At 50.2% G+C, this 24,508-nt stretch overlaps 1 protein-coding gene across 1 annotated transcript in view; it reads left to right on the top strand.

The window, feature by feature from the left end:
• Positions 1 to 8,421: 8,421 nt before the first annotated feature.
• Positions 8,422 to 24,508, top strand: part of AAAS (aladin WD repeat nucleoporin) — a 39,768-nt gene continuing 23,681 nt past the window's right edge. The window contains exons 1-6 of the mRNA XM_048487501.1: positions 8,422 to 8,525; positions 17,082 to 17,151; positions 20,362 to 21,456; positions 21,584 to 21,763; positions 22,015 to 22,030; positions 22,924 to 23,143. Of these exons, the coding sequence (XP_048343458.1) occupies positions 17,116 to 17,151; positions 20,362 to 21,456; positions 21,584 to 21,763; positions 22,015 to 22,030; positions 22,924 to 23,143 (1,547 nt within the window). The 5' untranslated portion in view covers positions 8,422 to 8,525; positions 17,082 to 17,115. The remainder of the gene's footprint in view (positions 8,526 to 17,081; positions 17,152 to 20,361; positions 21,457 to 21,583; positions 21,764 to 22,014; positions 22,031 to 22,923; positions 23,144 to 24,508) is intronic.

The following is a 24,508-nucleotide window of genomic DNA, read 5'->3' as shown; positions in this document are numbered from 1 at the left end:
GTCATAGTTCAAGGGAAGAGCATTTGCATATTTTCCCCTAATTCACTCATATTTAGTGCAATAGAAGAGGGAATGGGCTAAAGTTTCTAATAGCTTTCATCTCTGTTAAGAGTGACCTCCCTGCAAGGAGGTTGTTTTCTTCCTGAATGTGATCACAGAATTATGCACCAAGGAAACGCAGAACCTTTGTACATTGTGGTCAGTTTCACAGAAGGGTACATTACCTTCGGATTCGATTCTCGATTGCACACTCATTTTTCCCGGTCCCAAATTCACTGTGCCACAGATGAGAGAATGCCCGCAGCTTCCAAAAGCGGGGAATGTGATGGAATAGTACTGTAAAACTAGCAAAGTCACATATGACTGTGAAAAGCATCTTTGCCTTTTGATCTCCTGGAGGGAGGACAGGAAACTATGCAGAGGTGCTAGGATGAAACTTCAAAGGCCTAAGTTACTTCATGGCCTGAACAGAGTTTTCATGAGAAGGGAAAACAAAGGTTTTGGAATTCCATCTTGAGACGTGGTCAGAGAAGCATCTCTGGGCCATGGGCTCCCGGAACGGGGACAAAGAACCAAAAGGGATGTAACTACCTAAGCAATCCCTTAACCGCAATCATGTTTTATTTCTTTTATTTCTGTTTTTCAATAAAAATCGTTGAGACCTCAGCTGGTTGGAGTTATTGGAGAAAAGAACCCAGGTTTTAATGAAACAAGCGTGGCTCTCCCACCCCTACAGGGGGTGAAGTTTTTAGACATATCAGCACCAAAATTTCAGCATATCATCAGGAGACTGTCCTTATACTACTCCCCAAGTTTGGTGTCCAAAGTTATGGACCCTCAAAGGGGGTACCCCATCCCACATTCTTTGCTAAGGAGATGGGGGCTACCCTTTTGAGGGTCCATAACTTTGGACCCCCTGAGCCAAACTGCACCAAACCTTGGGGGTGCCATCATGACAGTCTCCATATGATACCCTGAAATTTTGGTGCTGATACGTCCAAGAATGCCCTCCCTGCAAGAACATCCCAAAATTTGCCCAAGAATCTTTATTCTGCATTGAGTTTTCTGCATTGCTGTCAATGGGGGTTGCAGGCTTGGGGGGGCACATTTTTGAAGGCACAGTCTCAAAGCTTTCAGGGTCTCATCAGGAGACTGCCCTAATGATTCCCTCCAAGTTTGGTGTAGTTTGGTTGAGGGGGGCCAAAGTTATGGACCCTCAAAACTGTAGCCCCCATCTCCTATTAGCTCCCATTGGAAACAATGGGGGATAGGGGCACCCCCTTTGGGAGTCCATAACTTAGGACTCCCTGAACCAAACCTCACCAAACTTGGGGGGTAGCATAAGGACAGTCTCCTGATGATACGCTGAGAATTTGGTGCTGCTAGCCTAAAACTGCGCCCCCTGCAGGCCAAAAATGGAAAACCACTAAAAATACCCAAAAACGAACCCAGCATTTTGATGCCCCCCACAAGGTGATGCCCTGGGCAGCTGCCCACCTTGCCCAATGGGCATTACGCCAGTGTTTTTAAATAACCTCCAAGCATCCTGGACAGTTCTGACTCTCTTAATTTTCCCTTTCAGCTTCTTGCACACTATCCCCCTCATCTTTGAGAAATTTCCCTTTCTGAAGGCGAATGTAACTACATTAGTAGTCACTTGTTCACATGCAGAGATACTGAATCTGACAGCATTGTGGTCGCTGTTCCCTATCGGCTCAACAACACTGACTTCCTTCACCAGGTCCTGAGTCCCACTTAGAATTAAATCTAGGATCACCTCTCCCCTGGTTGGTTCCACAACCATCTGTTCTAAGCCACAGTCATTTAGCATATCTAGGAATGCTCTCTCCTTACTATGACCTGAACATGCATTTTTCCAGTTTATATGGAGATAGTTAAAATCATCCATTACCACTACATTTTTGTTTTTGTTGGCTTCTCTAATTTCTTTTTCCATCTCAGAATCCTCTTGTGCACTTTAGTCAGGGGGACGATAATATATTCCTAATATTAAACTGTCCTTCACACCTGGTATTGATATCCACAGTGATTCTGTGGGGGAACCAGCTCCCCTTTCATTGTCTATTTTATGTGACACTATGCTCTCTTTGATGTAAAGGGCAACTCCACCCCCAATGCGCCCTGTCCTATCCTTCCTACTTAGAGCCTGTAGCCTGGTATAACAGCATCCCACTGGTTTTCCTCATTCCACCATGTCTCACCAATGCCCACTTTATCAAAGTCCTCCTTCAATATTTTGTACTCCAGCTACCCCATTTTAGGTCGAAGGCTTCTACTGTTAGCATAGAGACACCTGTATACCCTGCCTCTGTGCTTAACCTGGGATTTATGTGCTTTACCCTCAAGTCTTTTGTAGACACTATCCTTTGTCACAGGCACATTGCTATGTTCCTCGCTTGTATGTGGTTGATTTAGAAAAACCTCCCTCTCTGTCTGCATCCCCATAGATACTGTATTCCGAACCGAAGTCACCTTTGCTCCTGTTGGCTTTCCCCCAGGGATCAGTTTAAAAGCTGTTCTGCCACCTTTTTAATGTTGAGTGCCAGCAGCCTGGTTCCTCTTTGGTTAAGATGAAGCCCGTCCCTTTTGTACAGGCCTGCCTTATCCCAAAAGGTTCCCCAGTTCCTGACAAATCTGAAACCCTCTGCCTTACACCACCTTCTCATCCACGCATTGAGACCCTGTATCTCCGCAGCACTAGCTTCCTTCTTGTGATGGAGCGGGTAACATTTCACAGGAATGCCACCTTGGGGGTCCTGGATTTCAACCTTTTGGACTGATTTAATTATAACTGAATTAATTATATTATAAATTCTAGATTGCTTCTCGGCTTTTTCAACTTCACAAGTTTTTAAGCATGTCGAGACAGTTTTGTTGTATTGTTGTTCGATCTGCAAATCGCCCTGAGCCAGTTCTGGGAGGGGCGATTAAGAAATTTGAGGAAAACAAGCAAGCAAACAAATAAATAAATAGAGCGGCAGATGACAGCTCTGGACAACCCAGGTTCAAATCCTCACTTCTACCATGGAAGCTTGCTGAGTGACCTTCGGCCAGTCACAAACACTCAGCCTGGCCTACATCACAGGTCTGTTGTTGTGGGGAAAATGGAGGATGGGAGAATGATGTTCTAAAAATTGCTTTGAGTCTGAACTGAGGAGAAAAACACGATATAACTAATAAGTATAATGCAAAATGTATGCATCTATCCATCAGTTATACTTTTCTCTTGCCTACCAGAAATTGTGTTTGTGTGTGTGTGTGTGGTGTGTGTATGTGTGTGTATTTTGTTGGTTTGAGATCAATCAAGCCTGAGTTCTCCCTAGAAGCTAAAGTGACTAAACTGAGGGCTGCAGGAAAACAGGACGACCCCACATAAGACTGATTGACTCAGTCAAGGGTGTCCACAAGACCTGAGCAAAACTGGTACAGATAGGACATTTTGGAGGAGATTAATTCGTAGGATTGCTGTAAGTTGGACATAACTTGATGGCATTTCACACACACATGGAGTTATCTGGAACTCACTTATTTGTCTTTTTGGTAGTCCACAGCATCTGTGAAAACCTCCTCCAATGCCACATTTTAAAGGAATCAACTTCATTCCTGTCAGTTTTTTCCATCGTCTGACTTTCATATCCATATGTAATTACCACAAAGAGTGCCACAATGCTTTGCCTCAAGGAGAGCCTGTGTAACAGAGGTTGACAGAGGGTGGGGTGGGGGGGAACGATAGCCAGTGCACAGAGTTTATGAAACAGAGAGGACAAAAATGAGAGGGAGATGGTACTTTCTCTGGGTGTTGTAAGGACAGGGTTTAGGAGCAGGGATGGAAGGTTAGGCAGAGGTGGTATGCAGATAACAACACAGAGCCCAAATCTGGAAAAGAAAACCCACACAGGGAGTTTCCTTAACTCAGCTGCTGAGTACACAAATATCTTCACATGACACTCAATGTCACTCACTGACACTGTGGGCAGAAGCAAGCATTTTCTGTCACACGTCATTAAAGATCTACTGAGCTCCTAACTTCCTATTTTGGTTTGAGTCTTCCTCTCATACCTTGTGTGATGCCAGCGGGCATCCTGCTCAGGTCCCCAGAGCTGGATTTTAGCTGCTAAAAAGCAGCCGTGACGTCTGACCCAATATCATAGAATCATAAGATTTGGAAGAGACCCCAAGGGCCATCGTCCAGCTCCCTGCAATGCAGGAACACACAATTAAAACACTCCTGACAGATGGCCGTCCCGCCTCTCTTTAAAAACCTCCAAAGTGGTGGTGCTGTCTGTGCCGTCACATTGGCAATGTCAGTAACCACTCAAAGTAACCGCTCAAAGTTGTGATCATCGGGTGATGAGACCCATGGGTGTGTCTGGTAAAGCTAGAAGGGACCTCAGTGGCCATCTAGTCCAACCCCCTGCACAACACAGGAAAACTACAACCATCTTATCCCTTCCCCAGTGATCCCTGTCTATCCCCAGAGGAAGGTTAAAAATCTTCAGGATCCCTGGCTGGTTTGGCCTAGTGGAAAATTGCTTCTTGATCCCCAAATGGCAATCAGTATTTAAAAAATGGAGAATTGGCAGACTTATGTATATGAACCAGACCAGAAAAACATTTGCAGAGACATCCAAACTGGATCTGATCAGAGGCGTACCGGTAATGGCGGTACAATTTGGCATGCCCCTACATGACAAAATAATTTGCGCCTAGTGACATGGGTCACCCCATGTCACTGGGCGCAAATTATTTTGTCACGTAGGGGCATGCCAAATTGTCCCCTGGCCCTGCCCCCTGCCTCCACCCCGCCCCTTTGCTCCGGCTCCCAGGGAGGATGGGGCGTGGCCTGGGGAGGTGTGGCCACACCATCAGGGCGATGTGGGGAGTGTGGTCATGCCCCCCCAGGCCCCACCCCCCACCGGCAAGGGGGGGCGGTGCCTAGAGACAATTTGTCTCTGGGCGCCATTTCTCCCCGAGACGCCTCTGGATCAGATACATGAGGTGTTGCGACTGCAAGTTATCTGAATTGCCTCTGATTGGTTTATTGGACCCAGTCTACCTGTGGAGGAAAACCTGCATTAGATGTCTGACTGCTCCAATGGTGGGGGGGGGGGGGGCGGGTTAAATACAAAATGAGTTTTGTGAATGGTAAAGACCAGTCAACAAGGGTCATACCATAAAGACTAGCATAATGTATTTCAGCATGAGCTTCCAAGAGCCAGCGCTTCCTGCCTAAGATTGCGGGGGGGGGGGGGGGGGTTCAAAAGAGTGAAATAAGAGCCAATCAAAAGAGAAATCAGGTCAGCTACAGGAGGTGTGAGATGCAGAATCAACATTAGATCAAATGCAGGATGTAATGAGACAGCAGAACAAACATTTGTCATGGAAGAATGTGCAGATGCATGTGCTCTCACGGGCTGGGAGGCCAAGATCTCTGTCCAGCCAGCCTAGATTTCTTCCATTTATTAGGAATTTGTGAAGACAAGCTGAATTTGTAGATGAATTCTAACTCAGTCACATGGTGTGTCTATGTGATTTGAATCACATTCCTACCTCGTTGTAACTGCTTAACACTACAAATCTATGTTGCTAAAAGCTATATGTAACTAGCCTGCTATATGTTACCACTGCTATCTGGGACATTTGTTCCTTGATCTTTACTTTATGGCTTCACACGCTTTGTAGATAACTGGGCTTCCCTCTGACACCCTGGTCCCATGAGAAACAGAGTTTCACATCCGTTATCTCTTGGGGCCAGGAAGCCAGGTGGCTTTCTTTTACTATCTGCTGCCAACCTTGGGGCGTCTCAGCTCCGGGGACCGTTTTTCACTATTTGTTGGGAAAGTGGGAGAATTGTTACCAAAGGGATGCTTCAAAAACCAGGTTTATCAGAACTGGTTTTGCAAAGCTTTGATGCTTCGATGGCTCATCAATAAATGCTACTGATCAACACTGCAGAGTCCATTTAGTGGCTTAAGGTTCAAGGCCTGACACTCAGCATTCTCCTGTTGGGTGCGACCTATTAAGTTTTTCCAAACTGTATGTTTGCCACTTTTAACCTGACCATTCATGGGCAATCCAAGGGTTTGCTGCGCTGGTAGGGCGAGGAAGGTGAGGTCGTTAAGGAATTTCTCATCAACGTATCTATATCTCAACAGGGCGGAATCTGTGGGTACTTAAATCCACAGATTGGAGCTGTGAACAGACAAGACAAGTCTGTCCAGACACGTGAAAAAAGCAGCAAATAAGGAGAGGATATGGGGGTTGCCAGGAGGAGTGAAAGATTTAATAGTGTGGGGAAGAGAATGTATGGGGAATGAAATGAAGTGTTTCCTGCAAGTCCACAGTGCCACTGAGGATCACACCCTGCAAATGGGCAGGGCCATAGCAGGGATGTAGGTATAGATTTTTAATGGGGGGGTTCAGTGGTGGGGCCACACCCACACCTGCCCCTAGGGCATGGCCATGCCTCCCCAAGCCCTGCCCCTGGCCTAGCCTTTATCAAAACAGCTCTCCGAGGTTGAGGATGGCAGACTCCCCTGCCCTGCCCTGCTCTGCCCCTCCCCTCTGGGCAGAGGCATAGAGGAAAATGGAACCTGGTGCAAAATCTTAGTCCCCCCCCCGGCAGCCACTGTGATGGAATCCACTAAACAGCATCACTTTCCAATGGTGTTTTAGAGCTGGAAGCAAATTCTCCTTTTAAATCCACCTTAAAGGAGAATCTGGGTCCCCTAATTAACAACATTGAAAGTGATGCTAGTGAATTATCTCCTCCTGAAACAACATCACTTTCAATGTGGCATAGTGGTTAGAGCAGGTGCATTCTAATCTGGAGGAACGGGGTTTGATTCCTGCTCTGCTGCTGAAACTCCCACCGCCCAGCTGGGTGACAGCAAGGCTAGTCACAGCTTCTTGGAGCTCTCTCCAGCCCCACCACCTCACAGGGTGTTTGTTGTTAGGGGAGCAGAGGGGTGTAAGCCCTTTGGGTCTTCTACAGGGAGAGAAAGGGGATAATTCCAAACTCTTCTTCTTCTTCTAAACTGAGACCCCAGATTCTCCCTTCAAATCACATGCCAAAGGGTGGATTTAAAAGGAGAATCTGGGAAGTAGGAGGTGCCTGCTGTCAGATTGCCAATTGTTAGCTAGAAGCACCAAACTTTCAGGTATCTTTGGGAGTCTCTCTAATATCAACCGGGTTTGGTGAAGTTTGGTTCATAGGGGTCCAAAGTTATGGACCTCAAAGGTGTAGCCCCCATCTCCTATTAGCTCCCATTGGAAACAATGGGGATGGGGGGAACACCTTTGGAGGAGTCCTTTGAACCCCCTGAACAAACTTCTAAAACTCTAGGTGGTATCAATAAGAGACTCTCCTGATAATACATCCCAGGTTTGGTGAAGTTTGGTTCAGGGGGTCCAACGTTATGGACCTTCAAAGGTGTAGCCCCCATCTACTATTAGCTCCCATTGGAAACAATGGAGGATGGGGCACCCAGCTGGGGAATCCATAACTTTGGACTAGACAAATGGTAAGCATCATCAGGAGAGTCCCAAACATAATCTAGAAAGTTTGGTGCTGCCTAGCCCAAAACAATGCCTTACAGCCCAAAACTGAAAAAGGACTAAAATGTTTTAAAAACCCACAAACGGAGGGGCAGACTTCGGACATGAATGGGGGGTTCAAACCGAGAAACCCCCACTTACGTCCATGAGCCCATAGTTTTTTTCTCAGGTGGTGACTGTAAGGGTGGGGAAGGAGCAGAGAGAAAAGGAGGGGAAGCAGAAATGGGGAAGGATCCAACTTTTCACCATGTCTTTTAAGTCTGGAGTTTACCATAACAGCCATTTAACAGCCTGTTCTTTTATGGATAATGTTTACACTGCTCGTGTTCCACACAAGAGCCAGAGGGGGTATAGGGGTTTAGGGATCCATTCAGTATCTGGGATGCCCTAATTTGAGTCCCCACATGCCACAGAAACTCACCGGGTGACCTCGGGCCAGTCACACTCTCTAACAGCCACCCTCACAGGGTTGTCGTGAGGAAGGAAGCAGGTGAGGGAGAATGTTTGAGTCCCCAGCAAGGGGCGCAGGGTGGAGTTTCAAGCCGCCTCCATCAGGCCACCCACACCAGCCTAGCCTACCTCACAGGATGGTTATGAGGGAAGAAAGAGAAGGAGAGGGACGCAGGGTGGCTCCGGAAAGCGGGCGTGGACCAAGCGGGCGAGTAAACGCAGATATCCAGCAAAGCAACAAGCGAGTGATCCAGAGGGGAAGGGCGGCTGGCCCGGGCGGGGCTTGTCGCGCGGCGGCCTGCCTGCAGGGGGCACCCTGGGGCCAGGAGCGGGCCAGCCCCGGGCGGGGGTGCGCTGTGGGAGGGGGCGGCCCCGGGAGCGGGGCGGGGGGAGCTCAACGCTCCGGCGGAGTTGGCGGCGGCGGTGCATTGTGGGCGTGCAGCCGAGCCGCCGCGGGCTGGGAGCGGCGAGGGGGTCCCGGGCTGGGGGCCGACCAGGTGAGGCGCGGCGGCCGGATGCATGCGAGGGGGAGGCTGGAGGAGGGGTCCTGCCAGGACTGCAGCTCCGTCCCCCCGGGGGCGCGTCCGGCTCCCCCACCCGCTTCCCCGCTGGCGGGCAAAACTTCTCCGTTCCGATCCCTTCGCCCCTTTTGCCTCCTTTGCAGACGCTCCCACTGGCCTTTCCTCCCGGCCCCGACGGGGATGCCAGCCTCCCGCTGGGGTCTGGAGACCTCCGGAAATTCCCACTAATTTTCAGACTACCCAGATCCGTCCCCGTGCAGAAAAAGGCTGCTTTGGAGAAGGATGTGTGTGTGTTAGCATTTGTAGCCCCGCCCTCCCTAAGGTCCATCCCCAAATCTCCACGATTTCGACCTCCGGGAGTTGGCAACCGGCCGCCGCCGTTGGTTTTGGCGTCCTGGCGCTTCCGCTCCGGCGATCCCCAATTGCTGGCTCGGTCCTTCCGCCGCTCTTTGTACTTTGAAAAAGTCCTTGTTATGCAGAGTGGCTTCCCAGGGAGAGGCTGCATCTGCCTTTGGAGGGGTGTGCAAAGAAGGGGGCAGCTGACTCTATGTGTGTGTGTGGGGAGCTGTTGGAAGGCTGTTCCCCCGCCCCGGTTCTTTCCAAAGCGACACCCTTTTCCCTTTGGGGGGGGGGGGCGCTTTGTTCACGCCGCGGTTGCCTAATCCGGGTTTGGTGAGGAGAAGAATCGGGGCAGGACTGGCAAACAGGTGTCTGGGCAGGGTGTGGAGGTGGGGGGAGGAGGAGAAAGTATTTGTGCCGAGCAGGGGAGGGAGGCGCTGGCTGGGCGACCACGCCTCATGATCCAGGCGACTCCGCGGAGCGGCGCCCACAGACAGCTGTGCGCGGACACCTTGGGGTAGGTCTGAGTCTCCCAGGGCGCTGGTTTTGCGGGGCTGCTGGGGGCTGCTGGTCTGCTGGGTTCTTGCTGAACTGCGGGGCGTGGGGTAGCTGCTCCCTCCCTCCCTCTCTCCAGTTGTGAATGCAAAAGGTCCCTTTGAGGAGAATCCCACTGGGTCTTGTAGGGTTCCTTCTCCAGTAGCTCTGGAATAAGGTGACTCCCAAACCGATTTGAGCCAGTGTGTGGGGTAGGGGGTGAGAGGGTCGGGCGGGCATCCGGGAGGCCTGAATTCGAATCCTCACTCTGTCGAGGAAGCCTTGAGCCAGTCATGGCTCTCAGACTGGCCTGCCACGCAGGACTGTTGTGAGGACCAACACAGCAGAGAGGAGAATGATGCTTTGGGGGGTCCCTTTGGGGAGAAACGCCGTGGGAGGCGAATAATAATTGGGGGAGTGCCTGATTTGCCTCTCTTTAAATGCCAACCTTGTTCAGGGCCCAGGTCAGCAAGGGGTTATTTCACAAACCAGGGTCTGACTGTTTTCTTTGCCAAGGCTGTTTCCCCCTGGGCTCATTGGTTTTCCACAATTCAGTTTTGGCATCTGTTTTTAATGCCAAGGCTTGGAGCTAGTGTAACCCCCATGCCCAGAATGGGTTGGCCCAGAATGGGTTGACCCAGTAAGGGGTGGAGACTCGGAGCAGCAGAGAGGCTGAAAGAGCTCTTTTGCAGAAGAACAAGGCTACCAGACTCGGACCTTGATTTCTATAAGCCCTTAACACCTTGTTAAGGGTTTCTTTTGTGGTTGTAATGGGTGAGAGTTCTCCTGGAGACCTTCATCATGTTGCAACCTGTTCATCAAGCCCTTGGAGTCTTCAGGAGCCAGCCAACTTGCAAAGAAGATTTGGACTTGGCAATATCAGTAGACTGTAAATAGAAGGACTTGAAATGCAACCTGAACAGGACCTTGAATTGTAACGTTAAATGTTGATGTTTTAAAAGTGTTAATTGTAAAGAAAAGTAAACCATTTTGTTGTTTAAATTTGGTTCTTTGCAACTCATTCCAGGTTCTGCCCCACAGAACCCACAGAAGGAGGTTACACTAGGACAGATGATGGTGCCCCTAAGTATGTGCAGGGTGCATTTCCCATAGCATTGGCAAATGAGCTGCTAAATATCTTAAAAGTCCCCAAGTGTTAGGCATGGAGCAGGGCTTTCAGACCCCAGGTTGGCATTTCAGGGAGCTTCAAGCTCTGGGGTCACTTTTCCTGAACATTCAGCAATTTTTCCTGCTGCTGAACAAGATCATGTAGAATGAGTTTGCACCCTCTTAAGGGTCTGCATTTGAAGGACATGGTGAAGCAATACAGTAATGCCTGGATTGTTTGGCTGTTTGCTTCGTTTACTCTCCGCCTTTCTCTGTTGGGGAACTGAAGCAGCTTATTGTTGTGGGTTTTCCGGGCTTTGTGGCCGTGGTCTGGTAGATCTTGTTCCTAACGTGTGTAACAGACTTCCCTCTGTGATACCCCTCTGAAGATGCCAGCCACAGATGCAGACGAAATGTTAGGGGCAAGATCTACCAGACCACGGCCACACAGCCCGGAAAACCAACCACAACCAGTTGAATCCGACTGTGAAAGCCTTCGACAATACATTGAAGCAACTTACTTCTTTCTCCTCTTGTCTGCTCCCACAACTACCCTGTGAGGTAGGCTGGGATGAGTGTGTGTGACATGCCAAAGCCAGGATTCAAACCCGAGTCTCGCAGATTCTAGTCCAGCACTCAAACAATTACACCATCTCTGGAATACTTTCACATACCTGCAGTTGAGCAACTGTAAGACAATTCTAGTGCCTGAATTACTATTCTTTGGGGGGGGGGGGGTATGTGTGTCTAGTTTGCCTTTGTGGTCAGCTGGCTTGCATCAGTTAAAAAGAAAATTAAAATTATATATTGCTGAAGATTTTCATGGCTGAAATCAACTGGATGTTGTGGGTTTTCCAGGGGTGTGTGATCAGGGTCTGGTAGTTTTTGCTCTTAACCTTTCACCCACCTCTGTGACTGCCATCTTCAGAGGCATGACACTGTAAGATGCATTTCTCTCCTTGGCACAGTGGTCTCTGAAGATGCCAACCATAGATGTGGCAAAAACTACCAGTCCCCGGCCACACAGCCCAGAAAACCCAACACAGCCAGCAAAATTAAAACTGGGATGTCCCTTTCCCCTCCCAAATGAAGTGGGGTGCCCCACCCTGCCTGCCTGCGCCTTAATTCGGCACCACCCTTGCTGGAGCCTGTTTTGAAATCTCACTGCACGCTTTTCTCACGCCTGTTTTTTCCTTTTCATTTAAATATGTTAACATATATTGACATGCACAGGCAGAGTAAACACGTATAAGAATGTAAAAGCAAAATACCAGTTAAATGTCATGAAGAGGGAAGAGTGGTCTGCAGGTAAGTACCCACGGTTTGCAAAAGACCAGCCTCCAGGTGGGACTAGGTCTAGGACAGGGGTAGGGAACCTTTAACACTCAAAGAGCCATTTGGACCCGTTTTCCACGAGAAAAGAAAACACTTGGAGCCACAAATAATTTTTGACATTTAAAATGAAGATAACATGGTTTTGCAGCACACCCCACTCCCATCATTTCTGACATGGATGCGCCCACCCAACTGCAGAGTGGAGCAAGGATGAAGCCGGCAGCTCGGCTCATGGAGCCACAGTGCAAGGGCAGAAGAGCCGCATGCGGCTCTCGAGCCGCAGGTTCCCTACCCCTGGTCTAGGAGATTACAGCTCATGAAAGAGATGGCTGCTTTGCAGGGCAGACTCTGTGGCCCCCTGGTACCCCAGCTGAGATGCCAGTCCTCTTCAGGGTCCATCCCCAAATCTCCAGGAGTTTCCCAACCTGGATTTGACCACCCGATCCCGTCCATCGCTGGCGGCCGGACAAAACCTGGCAACACATACCCTGTTTCCCCAAAAATAAGACCTACCCCGAAAATAAGCCCTGGCATGATTTTTTGGGATTTTTGGAGGATGCTTGAAATATAAGCCATACTCCAAAAATAAGCCCTATTTACAGATTCCCCGGCACAGCTGATCTGGCCACGTGAGGGGTGCAAAATCATGGAATATAATAAGAATATAATTATAATAATATAATCCCCTGAAAATTAGCCCTAATGCATCTTTTGGAGCAAAAATTAATACAAGACCCTGTCTTATTTTCGAGGAAACAGCATATTTTGGTGGCTGTTTCTCCACAGAGGTTATTCAGGCTCCACAGAATTCTGTTTCACACACATGGTGACAGTATGGAAGAGATGGTGTAGTGGTTAGAGCATTGGATCTGGGAGACCCTCGTTTGGATCCTCCCTCTGCCCCACAGGTGACCTGTCCGGAATTTTAGGCAGAGGCATTCTGAAAAATTAGAACTGAGGGAATTGGCTGGACAGGTAAATGTGAGAAGGGCTGGTTCCTTTAAACCTGCCGTGTATAAGATCTAGTTCTGAGATTTGGGAGACAAAAACGTGTGTAAATGTCAGTGCAGTGCTGGGGTTTAGAGTGCTGGACCCTAGAGAAACCCCCATCCTTCCCCGACCAAGTTCAAATCCCCATCCTGCTCTGAGCTTACTTGGATATCCTTGGGCCAGTTCTACATGCTCAACCTCACAGGGTCGTTGTGAGAATAAAATAAAGGGAAAGTGGGATGAAATGCACTAGATGGGTTCTGGGGGGGGGATGTAAGTTGGGAGGTGGGAGTCTTTTGACCCCCACCCTTTCCCTCCTCACTCTGAGGCAAGTCCCACTGGGCTTAGTGGCTGGCAAGACACACAGCTATTAAGCTAACAATGGGTGTTTGTCAGTTGTATTTTTTGAGACTGGAGGAGTGTGTGTGTGTGAGAGAGAGATAGAAGTGTCCTTCCACATCCGAGAAGTGCTCTCCTCCCCAGAGGCCAGCCTGTGCACGGCTAAGCCTCAGGGTGGGGGAGAGGAGATGTGGATTTGCCAAGAATGCCTGCCCTGATCACATGATTCTAATCCAGTAGGCCTGTTGTTCTCCCCACTGCGTGCTGTGTGTGGGGTGGGGTGGGGGGAGATTAGTGCCTGTCTCCCATTAATGGGACTGTTTACCACAGACCAGCAGGTAGCAGTTAATGTCTGCCTGGATTATATAACAAACACTGTGATTATCCCCTGCCTGTCTGCTGTGTAATGTTGGCATTGCGCATGGGGGCTTTGAGGGGATTCCATTGTAGACCTCAGTTTTGGGACCTCAGAAGACCTGCTTCTTCAGTTAGGTCTCCTAGCTCAAGGCTTCCACGGCAGAGTGGGGATTCGAATTCAGGCCCAGCCCTTCCCGGTAGCGGTGGGAATGCCTATTAGCGCTCTCACACCAACAACCCTCTCTTCTTTCCACATCTGTGCACGGGATTACCAGATGCCTCCTGTGTTCTGTTGGCTCTGGTAGGAATTGGCTGGGCTGGGCTGGGCTGGGCCGGCCACTGCTTTGTCCAGAGCCGCAGTGTAGCAGCCTGTGAGGGAGGTTGTGGTGCCAGCCGGGAACCTGCTTTTCCACATGGACGGGAGTGTGTGTTGGCAGCCTGCTGACATAATGTGCGTGTTTGCCTGTTTCTGTGTGGATGGGACTAAAATGCACTGGCAGGGATCTGGGGCGTGTTTATTGTTATATCAGAGCAGCGTATGTGGCCACCCCTATATTTTGCCTTCACAACAACCCTGTGAGGTAGGCCACAGTGACTAGCTCTTGGTGACCAATTGGGGACTTGAACCCAGCTCTTATTTTGAAGTTCTTCGCCACTGCACCGCACAAGTTGTTGGGGTATAGCAAGGTTGTATACCCGCAGTGCAGGGAGTGAGCAAACAGAGTTATTTGTGGCACTGTACCAGCCTTCCCTGCTGGCTATAGTCCTCACACGTCTGCCCCACATTTTTTAGCCCGTCATGCCCTGACTGGCTTTGACACTCTCTTTCAGTCCTTGGCACACTTTCCTGCCCCATAGCTTGTTAGCTAGAAACACAACCAACAGCCCAGTTGATTTCCTCCCAAACTGTTAGTCGTATTGTGTCTTCAGTACGAAGTTTCTCCTCCTCCTTTGGTTGGCAGGTTTGGGAGGGTTATGTTCAGGGACTGACCAGGTGTTTATTCACCTAGGAGGGTCCCCCTCCCACCCCACCCCATGGTTATAGGGTTGAGCTTTGGCACAGTTAGGGTTAAACGTGCCAGTGCCTAACCTCCCAGATCCGCAGCTTGTCATTTTCCCCTGGACTCTTATCAGGGGTGACTCTGTCCCAGCCCCTCTGCAAGACAAAGGGGGCATTCAGCAGCTTTCCGCTGTGGGGGCGGCTGTGCTGGGTGCCCGCCAAGGAACAGCAGCTTCTTGCTGACCCCGACACCAGCTAGCCTCTGCCAGTTCAGGGAGGTCTCCGTTGAGTCCTGGCCTGATCGAGGGGCACTTGTGGGGAGGGGTGAAAGCTCCCAGTCCTGAAAGGACTGGAGCCCGGAGTGGGGCTGGGAGTTGCCATGCTTGCAAGGTGGTAGAGAAACAGGTGGGGCCAGATTGGGCTGGGTTTCTGAGGGAAGGTCTAGCAGGTGCGCTGCTGTCAGCTTTGCTTTCTAGCACCTTGGTTCTTTATTTACTTTATTTTTATCCCCACCTTTCACCCTCCATTGGGGACCCAAAATAGCTTACATTGTTCTCCTCTCCTCCATTTTATCCTCACAACAATCCTTTGAGGTGGGCTACACTGAGGGCATGCGATTAGCCCACGGTCACCCAGCAAACATCCCTGGCAGAGTGGGGATTTGAAACCTGGATTTCCCAGACCTTAGTTAGTCTGACACTTTTAACAGCTACCCCAGGCTGTTTCTGCATTTTATTCATGTGCCTGATCAGTTCCACCTCCCCCCCCGCCACTCATAGTAATAATCTTAAGTCCCTCCAACCCTTTGCAGGGGGTGTCCTTCCTCTTCCTGTTCAAGCCAAATGTCCCAGGTTCCATATCTTCCTGGAGCCAGCAAAGGAAGATAGATGCGTTTTTAATGGGGTGGCTTGTGCCATAATGACTGGGGTATGTGCCTATTAGTTGCCTGGGAATGCCAGGAGAGGGGTGGGTGGCTTGGAAAGATTAAGGCAGGGGGGGAGCATTGGCAGCAACAGGAAGGCGTGGAGTAGCAGACGGGTGTCCAGTTGTCTGGAGCATCCTCTGTCTGCCAGTGTTCATCCTATGGTCTGGATGGAGTCTGGCTGGAACCTAGCCAAAGTCTCTAGAGCCAGTGTGGTGTAGACTTTCAGATCAGACAAATTCTAATCTGGAGAACCGGGTTTGAATCCCCACTTCTCCACCTGAGTGGCAGAGACTTATCTGGTGAACCAGATGTGTTTCCGCATTCTGACATTCCTGCTGGGTGACCTTGGGCTAGTCACAGTTCTCTCAGAACTCTCTCAGCCCCACCTACCTCACAAGGTGTTTGTTGTGGGGAGAAGGAGGGAAAGGAGCTTGTAGGCCACCTTGAGTCTCCTTACAGGAGATATAAATCCATACTCTTCTTCTTCTTGAGGGAAGGTCCTTACCAGCCCTGAACGGGGCTGGCCACATTCTGCCTTGGGAATGAGAGAAGGCCGAAAACCTCCCAAACTAGGTAGGGAGGCATGGCCAATCCACTTGGAAGGGCAGCTGGCTGTTGTGAATTTTCTGGACTGTATGGCCGTGGTCTGGCAGTTTTTGCTCCTAACAGTTGCTTGCATTTGTGGCTGGCCTGTCACCGTAAGATTCGTTTCTCTCTGTAGCACAGCGTGGTAGCCCAGCGATTTGTGTGGCTGGGTATCTGATATGCCAGCCACAGGCGCAGGCGAAACGTTAGGAGCTGAAACTGCCAGACCACGGCCACACAGCCCGGAAAAGCCACAATGGCCAGTGGACTCTGGCCATGGAAGCCTTTGAATCTCAATGGAAGCTTTGTGGAAATGAACCATAATTTATTACAGCAGTTTGTGTGAAAGAGTTTCCCCATATTGCTCAGGAAAAAGCGAAATGGGGGCATTAAAATGTTTTGGTTCCTCCTGGTTGGGGAAGCAAAATGATCACCGAAAGCCTTGGAAGTCACTTTCTCAGTCGTCAGACCTTCTTTTGGTGGAAATGTTGTGGGCTGCATCCTGCACTGCTTTGTGATCTCTCTACTCCCCCCACCAACGAATCCCCCAAGCCACGCCTGGCCAGACCAACCCCTAACCCCCACCCCTCTTTTTCTTCCCCTCCTTCCTGACCAGTGGCTTACCAATAACTCCAGATGATGAGGGACTCTTCTGTTCCCCATCCCAAAGTCCCGCCCTGTTGGTTCCTTCGTGTGACAGCCCCCCCTTCCCACAGCTGTCAGATCAGCTGATGTGTCCCCGCCTTGTCCCCCCCCCCCCCCAATGTGGCCTGGACTACCCTTCATTCTGCCCCATCGCTGTGTGGGTGGTTTGTGAGATCTGAATTTCCATGGGATAATGGGCCCCTTTAGACCCTGTGAGAATCTGCGATAGTTCAGCCTGGGAGGGGAACATTGAGGGGAGGGGGTGTTGAGGGGGGTTATCACAGCAGTCATTGCGGCAGTCTGGAATAACCCTCCTTTCCCCACCGCCTTGTTGTGTGTCAACCTACCCTCAGTTTTCTCTTTTCTCCGTCTATAGGGATGTCTACGGAGCCTCCCTGCTTGATGCTACAATGTGGGACCAGAAATGCCCCATGATCGGCCAACGGGTGAGCATATGAAATGGGGTGGGGGTGGGGGTCCAGGGAGGTGTGGAGGAACAAAAGAGTGTTGTCGAAGGCTTTTATAGCTGGAATCCACTGGCTGTTGTGGGTTTTCTGGGCTGTGTGGCCGTGGTCTGGTAGTTTTTGTTCCTAATGTTTCCTCTTGGATTGAACTGTGAAATAGAGACGGCTCTGGGGTTCTGTTTGCAAGCGGGTCACGGGTTGAACATTTGCAGTGGGAGCACCCCCTTAGCGGGCAGGCAGGCAGGTATCTTAGATACCAACTTGGTGCAAATCTTCGCTAGCAGACTTGTGTGCACAGTACTGAGGGGAGCGGTTCTTGAACTGGGAGCAGAGGTCCGGGGTTATTTTCCTCGGCCTTTTGTTTCACCTAGCAACCCCACCCCTGTACCATCATCTGTGTAAGTGTCTCTCCCTCCACTCCTGTGGGGATTTGTGGAGGGGGCGAGGCACCTCCCCTGGGTGTTTGGTCTCTGCTTCTTTCCAGCTGTTGCCAGGAGAGGAGTGGGGGAGGGGTGGAGCCCTTCGCTTCCTGGCCCCCCACCTGAGACTTGGGGGTGGGGGGAGTGTGGAGACAGAAGGCTTGATCCTCAGCCAAGATGCTGGCTGTCTCCCCCCATCCGTGAAAGCCCCTACGGGTCTCTTCTCGTGCTCCAACAGGCAGATTTACTGGATGATGGGATACGGGGTTGTCTGTGTGTTGCTGAGTTAGGAGCTACGGGGGGTGGGGGGGAGGGGGAAGAGACACCTTCACAGCTGTGCATTAAGGTAACAGCTGGTTCCCAGGGAATTGGGGCAGACTTGGTGAGAAGGCTTTTTTCACAGCGCACATCCTTCTTCCTGACCATGAATCTTTCTCCATGTACCCAAACGTTTCCTGATGTTTGAATTAGACCGCGAACTATCTCCATGGTTGCAATTTCCCCATGGCTACTTGCGTTTTTTTCTTTCTTGAAAGAGTTTCTACCGTTGCCGTATCTGCCGGTCATTCTGTGTACGGCGCAGATAACAATAGAAATGGGGTGGGGCAGGGCACTGCCCTTGCCCACTTCCGTCTGCCACTTCTGTCCCTCCCCCTGGGGCCGCTCTCTCCCATATCTGGCGCCTGAGTGGTGACCTCGCCAAGGAAGTGCAATTAATTCCGATGGGACGGGGTTTTAATCGCCTTCTCTCTGCCTCTAAATCCAAGTGAGGGTCAGGAAAGGGGAGGAGGGCATTCCTCTTCAGTGAGGACCCCCATCTTCTGCCTGATCCTGTCGTTCCCCCGGTTCTCTTTTTGGTACTGACCGGAGGCCTTTAAGGCACTCTGAAATAATCTGTGGGGAAAAGGCCTGAATGGCTGGAATCCATGCAGAGCATCCTTGGGGGGCTGAGTCAGGGGGCTGGGATTGGAGAAAGGGCTGATACGCAGCTCACACACAGCCCTCGTAGGCCAGGGAAAGAAGAGAGCTCTTGGCGACTGCCAGGGCTTCTGGTGCTCCTGGAAACAATTGTCCATAAAAGACTCCTGGGCCAGCGTGGTGTAGTGGTTAAGAGCAGGTGCAATCTCATCTGGAGAAACAGGCTTAATTCCGCTCTCTGCCACTTGAGCTGTGGAAGCGTATCTGGTTAACAAGATTAGCCAGTGCACTCCCAACACATGCCAGCTGGGTGACTTTGGGTTAGCCACAGTTCTTCAGAGCTCTCTCAGCTCCACCCACCCCACAGGGTGTTTGTTGTGGGAAGGGAGGAAGGGAAAGGAGCTTGTAAGCCAACTTGAGTCTCCTTACAGGAGAGAAAGGGGGGGATATAAATCCAAACTCTTCTTCTTGAAGTCACGCACCGGAAAATCACTCTTCTTTCCTTCAGATTAACCTGTCTGAACTATGGCTGTCTGCCTAGTCCCTGGCTTGTAATCATTGACGGCATTCAGAAGTCCAGCTCTGTCCCTTAAATGTGCATTTGGCAGGATTTAGGACATTTAGACTATCGTGATATATGTGACCATTTTTTCAGGAGGAGATGTGTTGAAAATGTGCATCAGAACCACACAGGGTTTGTGCCAGCTGATGCAGAAGCATCGTACGGATATATTAAACATACCTGTAACAGGAATGCAGTGGTCTTCCTATTTCAAGGCGGAGCTGCTTTTTCAAATGTTTAACTCCAAGGTTATGAACTCCTCATAAGAACTCTTGAGTGCTCTTTAGCTGGAACTTCCCTCCACTTAAATCAGGACATGAACTTCTTCACAGCTCCAAAATCAATATGTATCAAACCCTCATGAGTTTTTACACTCAAGAAAATGTCTTCTTCATGGATCCGGAGGGGTGGATCCTAGCTCTGTTCTGCTGTACCTCTGAGCAAAATTTATTTTATTTCATAAAATAGTAATACTCCAGCTTGCTTTTGACTCATTTTGAAACCTTCCTCCAATCTAAGGAGAATTCCTCTCACTTAAGTGTCTCTTCCATTGGAGGAAGGTTAGTTAGACCAGAAGAAAGCTAAGGGTAAAGTGCATCTTACTCGTGACAACTCCATGAAGTTCTGCCTCATGGGTTTTCAAGGTAAGAAAAGAGCCCAGACAATTTGCCGTTGCCTTCCTCTGCAGAGTCTTCCTTGGTGGTCTCTCATCCAAGTAATGTAGCTTTCAACCTAATGACAACACCAGCAAGGGGCTTTCAAGACAAGTGGGAAGCAGAGGTGCTTTGCCCTTGCCTTCCTCTGCAGAGCCTTCCTTGCTGGTCTCCCATCGAAGCACCAACAACCATGCTTAGCTTCCAATTTAATAGCAACCCTAGCATGGGACTCCAAGAAGCAAAGGTGGTTTGTCCCAGCCTCGCTCTGCAAAGTCTTCCTTGGTGGTCTGCCATCCAGAACGTGACCCCACTTAGCTTCTGAGTTCTGATATGATCAGGCTAGTCTGGGCTGTAGGGCTGCTACTGGGGAAGGCTACAACTAGTAAACAATGCTTTGGTCTCTTTGCCCCTAAGGTGCTCTTGGAGATGTAATAGAAAAGTGTGTGGTGAAGCCTTTGCACAAATGTATTTGGAACAGATTCCTCTATGCCCGCTGTACACCATGATGGGAAGAAGAGAGTGCTATTTGGATTTTACGCCACCGGAACCAACATGTCTGGGGTCTGCCAGGTCACTGATAGTTGGTGCTTGAGTTTTCTGTGCAGTGCTGGTGACCCTTTTTTCTTCCTTTGTGCAGGATCTGGCCACGTCCCTCGGTGGCCTGTTGCTATCCCTCCTGGTTATGCTGATGCTTCTGCTGCCCATGCACCCAGCTGCCCATCCTGCCTACCCATCCTTCCGGTTCCCCAACACCACCTTCAATCATCTGACCCGAGCCCGAGATACGGGGACGCTGTACGTGGGAGCGGTCAATGCCTTATTCCAATTGAGTCCCGAGCTCAGGTTGCTGGAGCTTGTTGTGACCGGCCCAGCCAACGACAGCTCTGAGTGCCTTCCTTTCCGGGACCCCCACGATTGCCCCCAGGCGCAACCCACAGACAACTCCAACAAGCTGCTGCTACCCAATGAACATGCTGGGGAATTGGTGGTCTGCGGGCAGCTCTTCCAGGGGGTGTGTGAGAAGAGAGCCCTGGGAAACATTTCCAAAGTGCTGTACCGTCCCGAAGACCCCGGTGACAACCAGTTTGTGGCAGCCAATGAGCCACGGGTCTCCACTGTAGGTTTGGTGGGCCAGCATGCCGGCCGAGACCTCCTCTTTGTGGGGCGTGGGCTGACTGCCAAGCTCTCTGGGGGGATCCCGCCATTCACCATCCGGCAGCTGGAAGGACCCCAGGCGTTCTCCAACGAGGGAATGGGCAAACTGGTGGTGGGGGACTTCTCAGACTACAACAATACCTACGCGGGCGCCTTTGCTTCTGGGGACTACGTCTACTTCCTGTTCTCCCGGCGGGGGGCGAAGGCACAGATGGAGTATCGTGCTTACCTGTCTCGGAACTGCATGGAGGATACCAACCTCTACTCCTACGTGGAGCTTCCCTTGGAGTGCCGGGATGCTGAAGGGCGCGTTTACAACCTGGCTCGGGCGGTGCATTTGGCCTCTGGGTTCCCAGGCGAAGGGGCCACGCTGTTTGTTGTCCTGGCGGCCGGGCAAGGCTCTACCGCATCCCCCACAGCCCAAACAGCTCTGTGCGCATACAGCTTAAGCGAGGTCAACGCCGCCATGGAGCAGACGCGGCGCCTGTGCTACACCTCGGGAGGAAAGGGCCCCACTGGGAAGGAGGAGGCGGCTATCGAGTATGGTGTGAATTCCAATTGCAACTCGCTATCCAAGGTGAGAGTTGATAACTGTTGGTGTTCCTTTTCTGGAATGAGGAGCTTAGTGTGACAGCTGCCTCACCTTCAAGTTGGTGCATTCCAGTCTTTCTGCTTCCAACTTGCTTGTTTATTCTAATTTCCAGGAGTCTCCCGAGAGTTACCCCTGTGGTGATGAGCACACTCCTAGCCCCATTGCCAGCCGGGTTCCCTTGGTGGCCGAAGCCCTTCTGACCACCGTACCGAGGCTGACAGCTGTGGCAGCCATGGTAGAAGCAGGCCATACCATCGCCTTTCTTGGGGACGGCATTGGGCGGTTGCATAAGGTAATGGGGGCTGCAGTTGTCAGCAGACTGGTCGATACTGTTTCCTAAGCATGTTTCCTCTTCCTCGTGCCCATCATGAGTGGAAAACATGCAAGGGTTACTCTCGTCCTGCATGCATTTTTCATAAAGAGTCAGTTCCTTTCATGTATTTAGGCATATTGGCTTTTTTCCCATACGTATTGATTTTTTTAAAAAAAGAACCCTTTTCCCAGCCTTCTGAATCTTTTGCACACCCTGATGCTTTATCCTAGGAGCAGCAGTGGCGTGGTTAAGAGCAGGTGTACTCTAAACTGGAGGAACCGGGTTTGATTCCTCACTCTGCCGCTTGAGCTGTGGAGCCTTACCTGGGGAATTCAGATTAGCCTGTGCACTCCCACACACGCTAGCTGGGTGACCTTGGGCTGGTCACAGCTCTTCAGAGCTCTCTCAGCCCCACCCACCTCACAGGGTGTTTGTTGTGAGGGGGGAAGGGCAAGGAGATTGTAAGCCCCTTTGAGTCTCCTACAGGAGAGAAAGGGGGGATATAAATCCGAACTCCTCCTCCTCTTCTTCTTCCTCTTCTTCCTCTTCTTCCTCTTCTTCCTCTTCCTCCTCTTCTTCTTCTTCTTCTTCCTCCTCCTCCTCCTCCTCCTCCTCCTCCTCCTCTTCTTCTTCTTCTTCTTCTTCTTCTTCTTCTTCTTCTTCTTCTTCTTCTTCTTCTTCTTCTTCTTCTTCTTCTTCTTCTAGATGTGGGTAGGGTTTTCAGTCTTCTAGATGTGGGTAGGGTTTTCAGGCCACCAGCCCTGGGTTTGGAAATACCTGGAGATTTCAGGATCGAATGTGGGGGAGGGGGTTTAGGGCAGGGTAGGGTGCCATTCAGCATGCCTTCCAAAGCAGCCATTTTCCCAGGAGGTGTGGAATGAATGTTTCATATAAATAAATGAATAATAAATGATTTATGTAGCCTGGAGATCAGTTGTAATTCCTGGAGACCTCTAGCCCCCAAAGGGATGGCAGCCTCCTGGTCAGTCCTGGGGAGGCCAGAATCAGTGGTGGAGCTGTAAGGGGGGGTGCCCCCACCCTGACCTAGAGGTTTTTGCTTCTCACATTGCATTCAAATGCTTATAAAATAAGTTTGGTGCTTCCAGCTCATCCCCTCCCTTGGCTTTTTCTTTTTTTAGGAAAGGGGGAGGGAGTGATCCTGTGGGATGGTTGCATTTCACTAGGTTTGTGTTTTGAGGCCCCTCGAAGGACTTTGGCCCTGCTGTTTGGGCAGCAGAACCCAAGAATCCTAGAGGCCTACTTCTTTTTGCTCATTGAACTGCTAGGTTTGAAACTTGGAATGAGTTCGTTCCTCATCTTCTTTCCCTGTTACCTGGGAGGATTCACAGGGATGTCTTGGTAGAGCTTTACAGATCCTACTGTGCCTTGGAGTAGAAGGTCCATGTGTGATTTATGGGGTTATAGGAACCACAGTATTTGGTAGCTGTTGGAAATGTTGTGTCTTGAGAATTGTGTCTCTTTAAAGCCAGTTGATATCCTTGTGGTTATGGGGGTGGGGGAGTTGGGTGAGCAGTAGATTGTCAAACTTTTGAAAGTGTCCTGTAGAGGAAGGGGGGGCCCTTCAGTATCCTAGATACTTATACTGTGTTTCACTTGCAGATGTTACTTCCGTCAGTTGAGGTGCAGCGGTTGCACAAATGGTATGCTTCCGCATTAGAATATCGTCCCAAACGAATATGAGAATTATCATTCATATTTATGCCCTGTCTTTGTCAAAACAATTATTTTGTGCCTTATTGACCATAGTACTTTGATACAAGAGCATTTATGTCAAAATGTATTTTGACTTTCAAACGGATGGGGACAGCAGGGCTAGGTCGGCCCCGGGACTCAGGCACGGAGCATTCTACAACAAGGAAGGTCCAGGATCCTTTGGTCTGTGGCGGAGAAATATACAGTCTACTAACATCTTTATGTGGAACGTAGTTGTTTCTCCCCACCCTGCAGAAGCAGAAGCGGCTTACTTTGTGCAGACGTAGGAGACACACACACCTTTATTTACCCTTATTTATGCCTATCCCAGCATGGTGTTCTGGTTAAGAGTGTCGAATTAGTATCTAGGTTTGAATCTCCCCTTGTGCCTTGGTATCTTGCTGGGTGGCCTTGAGCCAGTTACACACTCTCAGCCTAACCTACCTCACAGGATGCTTGTGAGGATAAAGCAGGAGGAGAAGAAAATGAGGGAAGTCGCTTTGGGTCCCATTGGGGAGAAAGGCCAAGGGTAAATTAATTAATTAAATAAGATGGCATGATTCACAGAGGACTCTGCGCTTGACTCTTAGCACACAGTCTGGATTGCTTTGGCAGAGAATTTTAAGCTTCGTTCCTCCTGGTCAATGATTCTGCTTTCCTGCAGGTTGAGAACTCAAAAGACCTTCTGCTGGGAGGGGCTGGGCTGTAGGAGATTTTTGTAAAAATTACATGTTTCGTATAACGCCTGCAGCTACAGGCCTGTTGACGGCCCCGTCCTTCCTGCTCCTTGACAGAAATCTGTTGCCTCCCAGAGAATTAAGCATCCATGCACTAAATGCCTGTAGATCTGGATTGTTCCTGTGTCATGTAAACAGGGAGATATAAACTGGGGAGAGGGGATTACCAATTTTGCTAGTGCAGGGGATCCTTTCACCAATGTGGATGCAGTAGGGCAGGCATTGGGAATGCCTGCTCTCCAAGGAATAGAAGTAAGGGAGGGGGGGGGAACCT

This window comes from Sphaerodactylus townsendi, linkage group LG03, assembly GCF_021028975.2.
Source record: "Sphaerodactylus townsendi isolate TG3544 linkage group LG03, MPM_Stown_v2.3, whole genome shotgun sequence".
Classification (NCBI taxonomy): Eukaryota; Metazoa; Chordata; class Lepidosauria; order Squamata; family Sphaerodactylidae; genus Sphaerodactylus; species Sphaerodactylus townsendi.
Note: the sequence above shows the minus strand (reverse complement) of the source record. Positions and strands in the feature narration are given on the sequence as shown.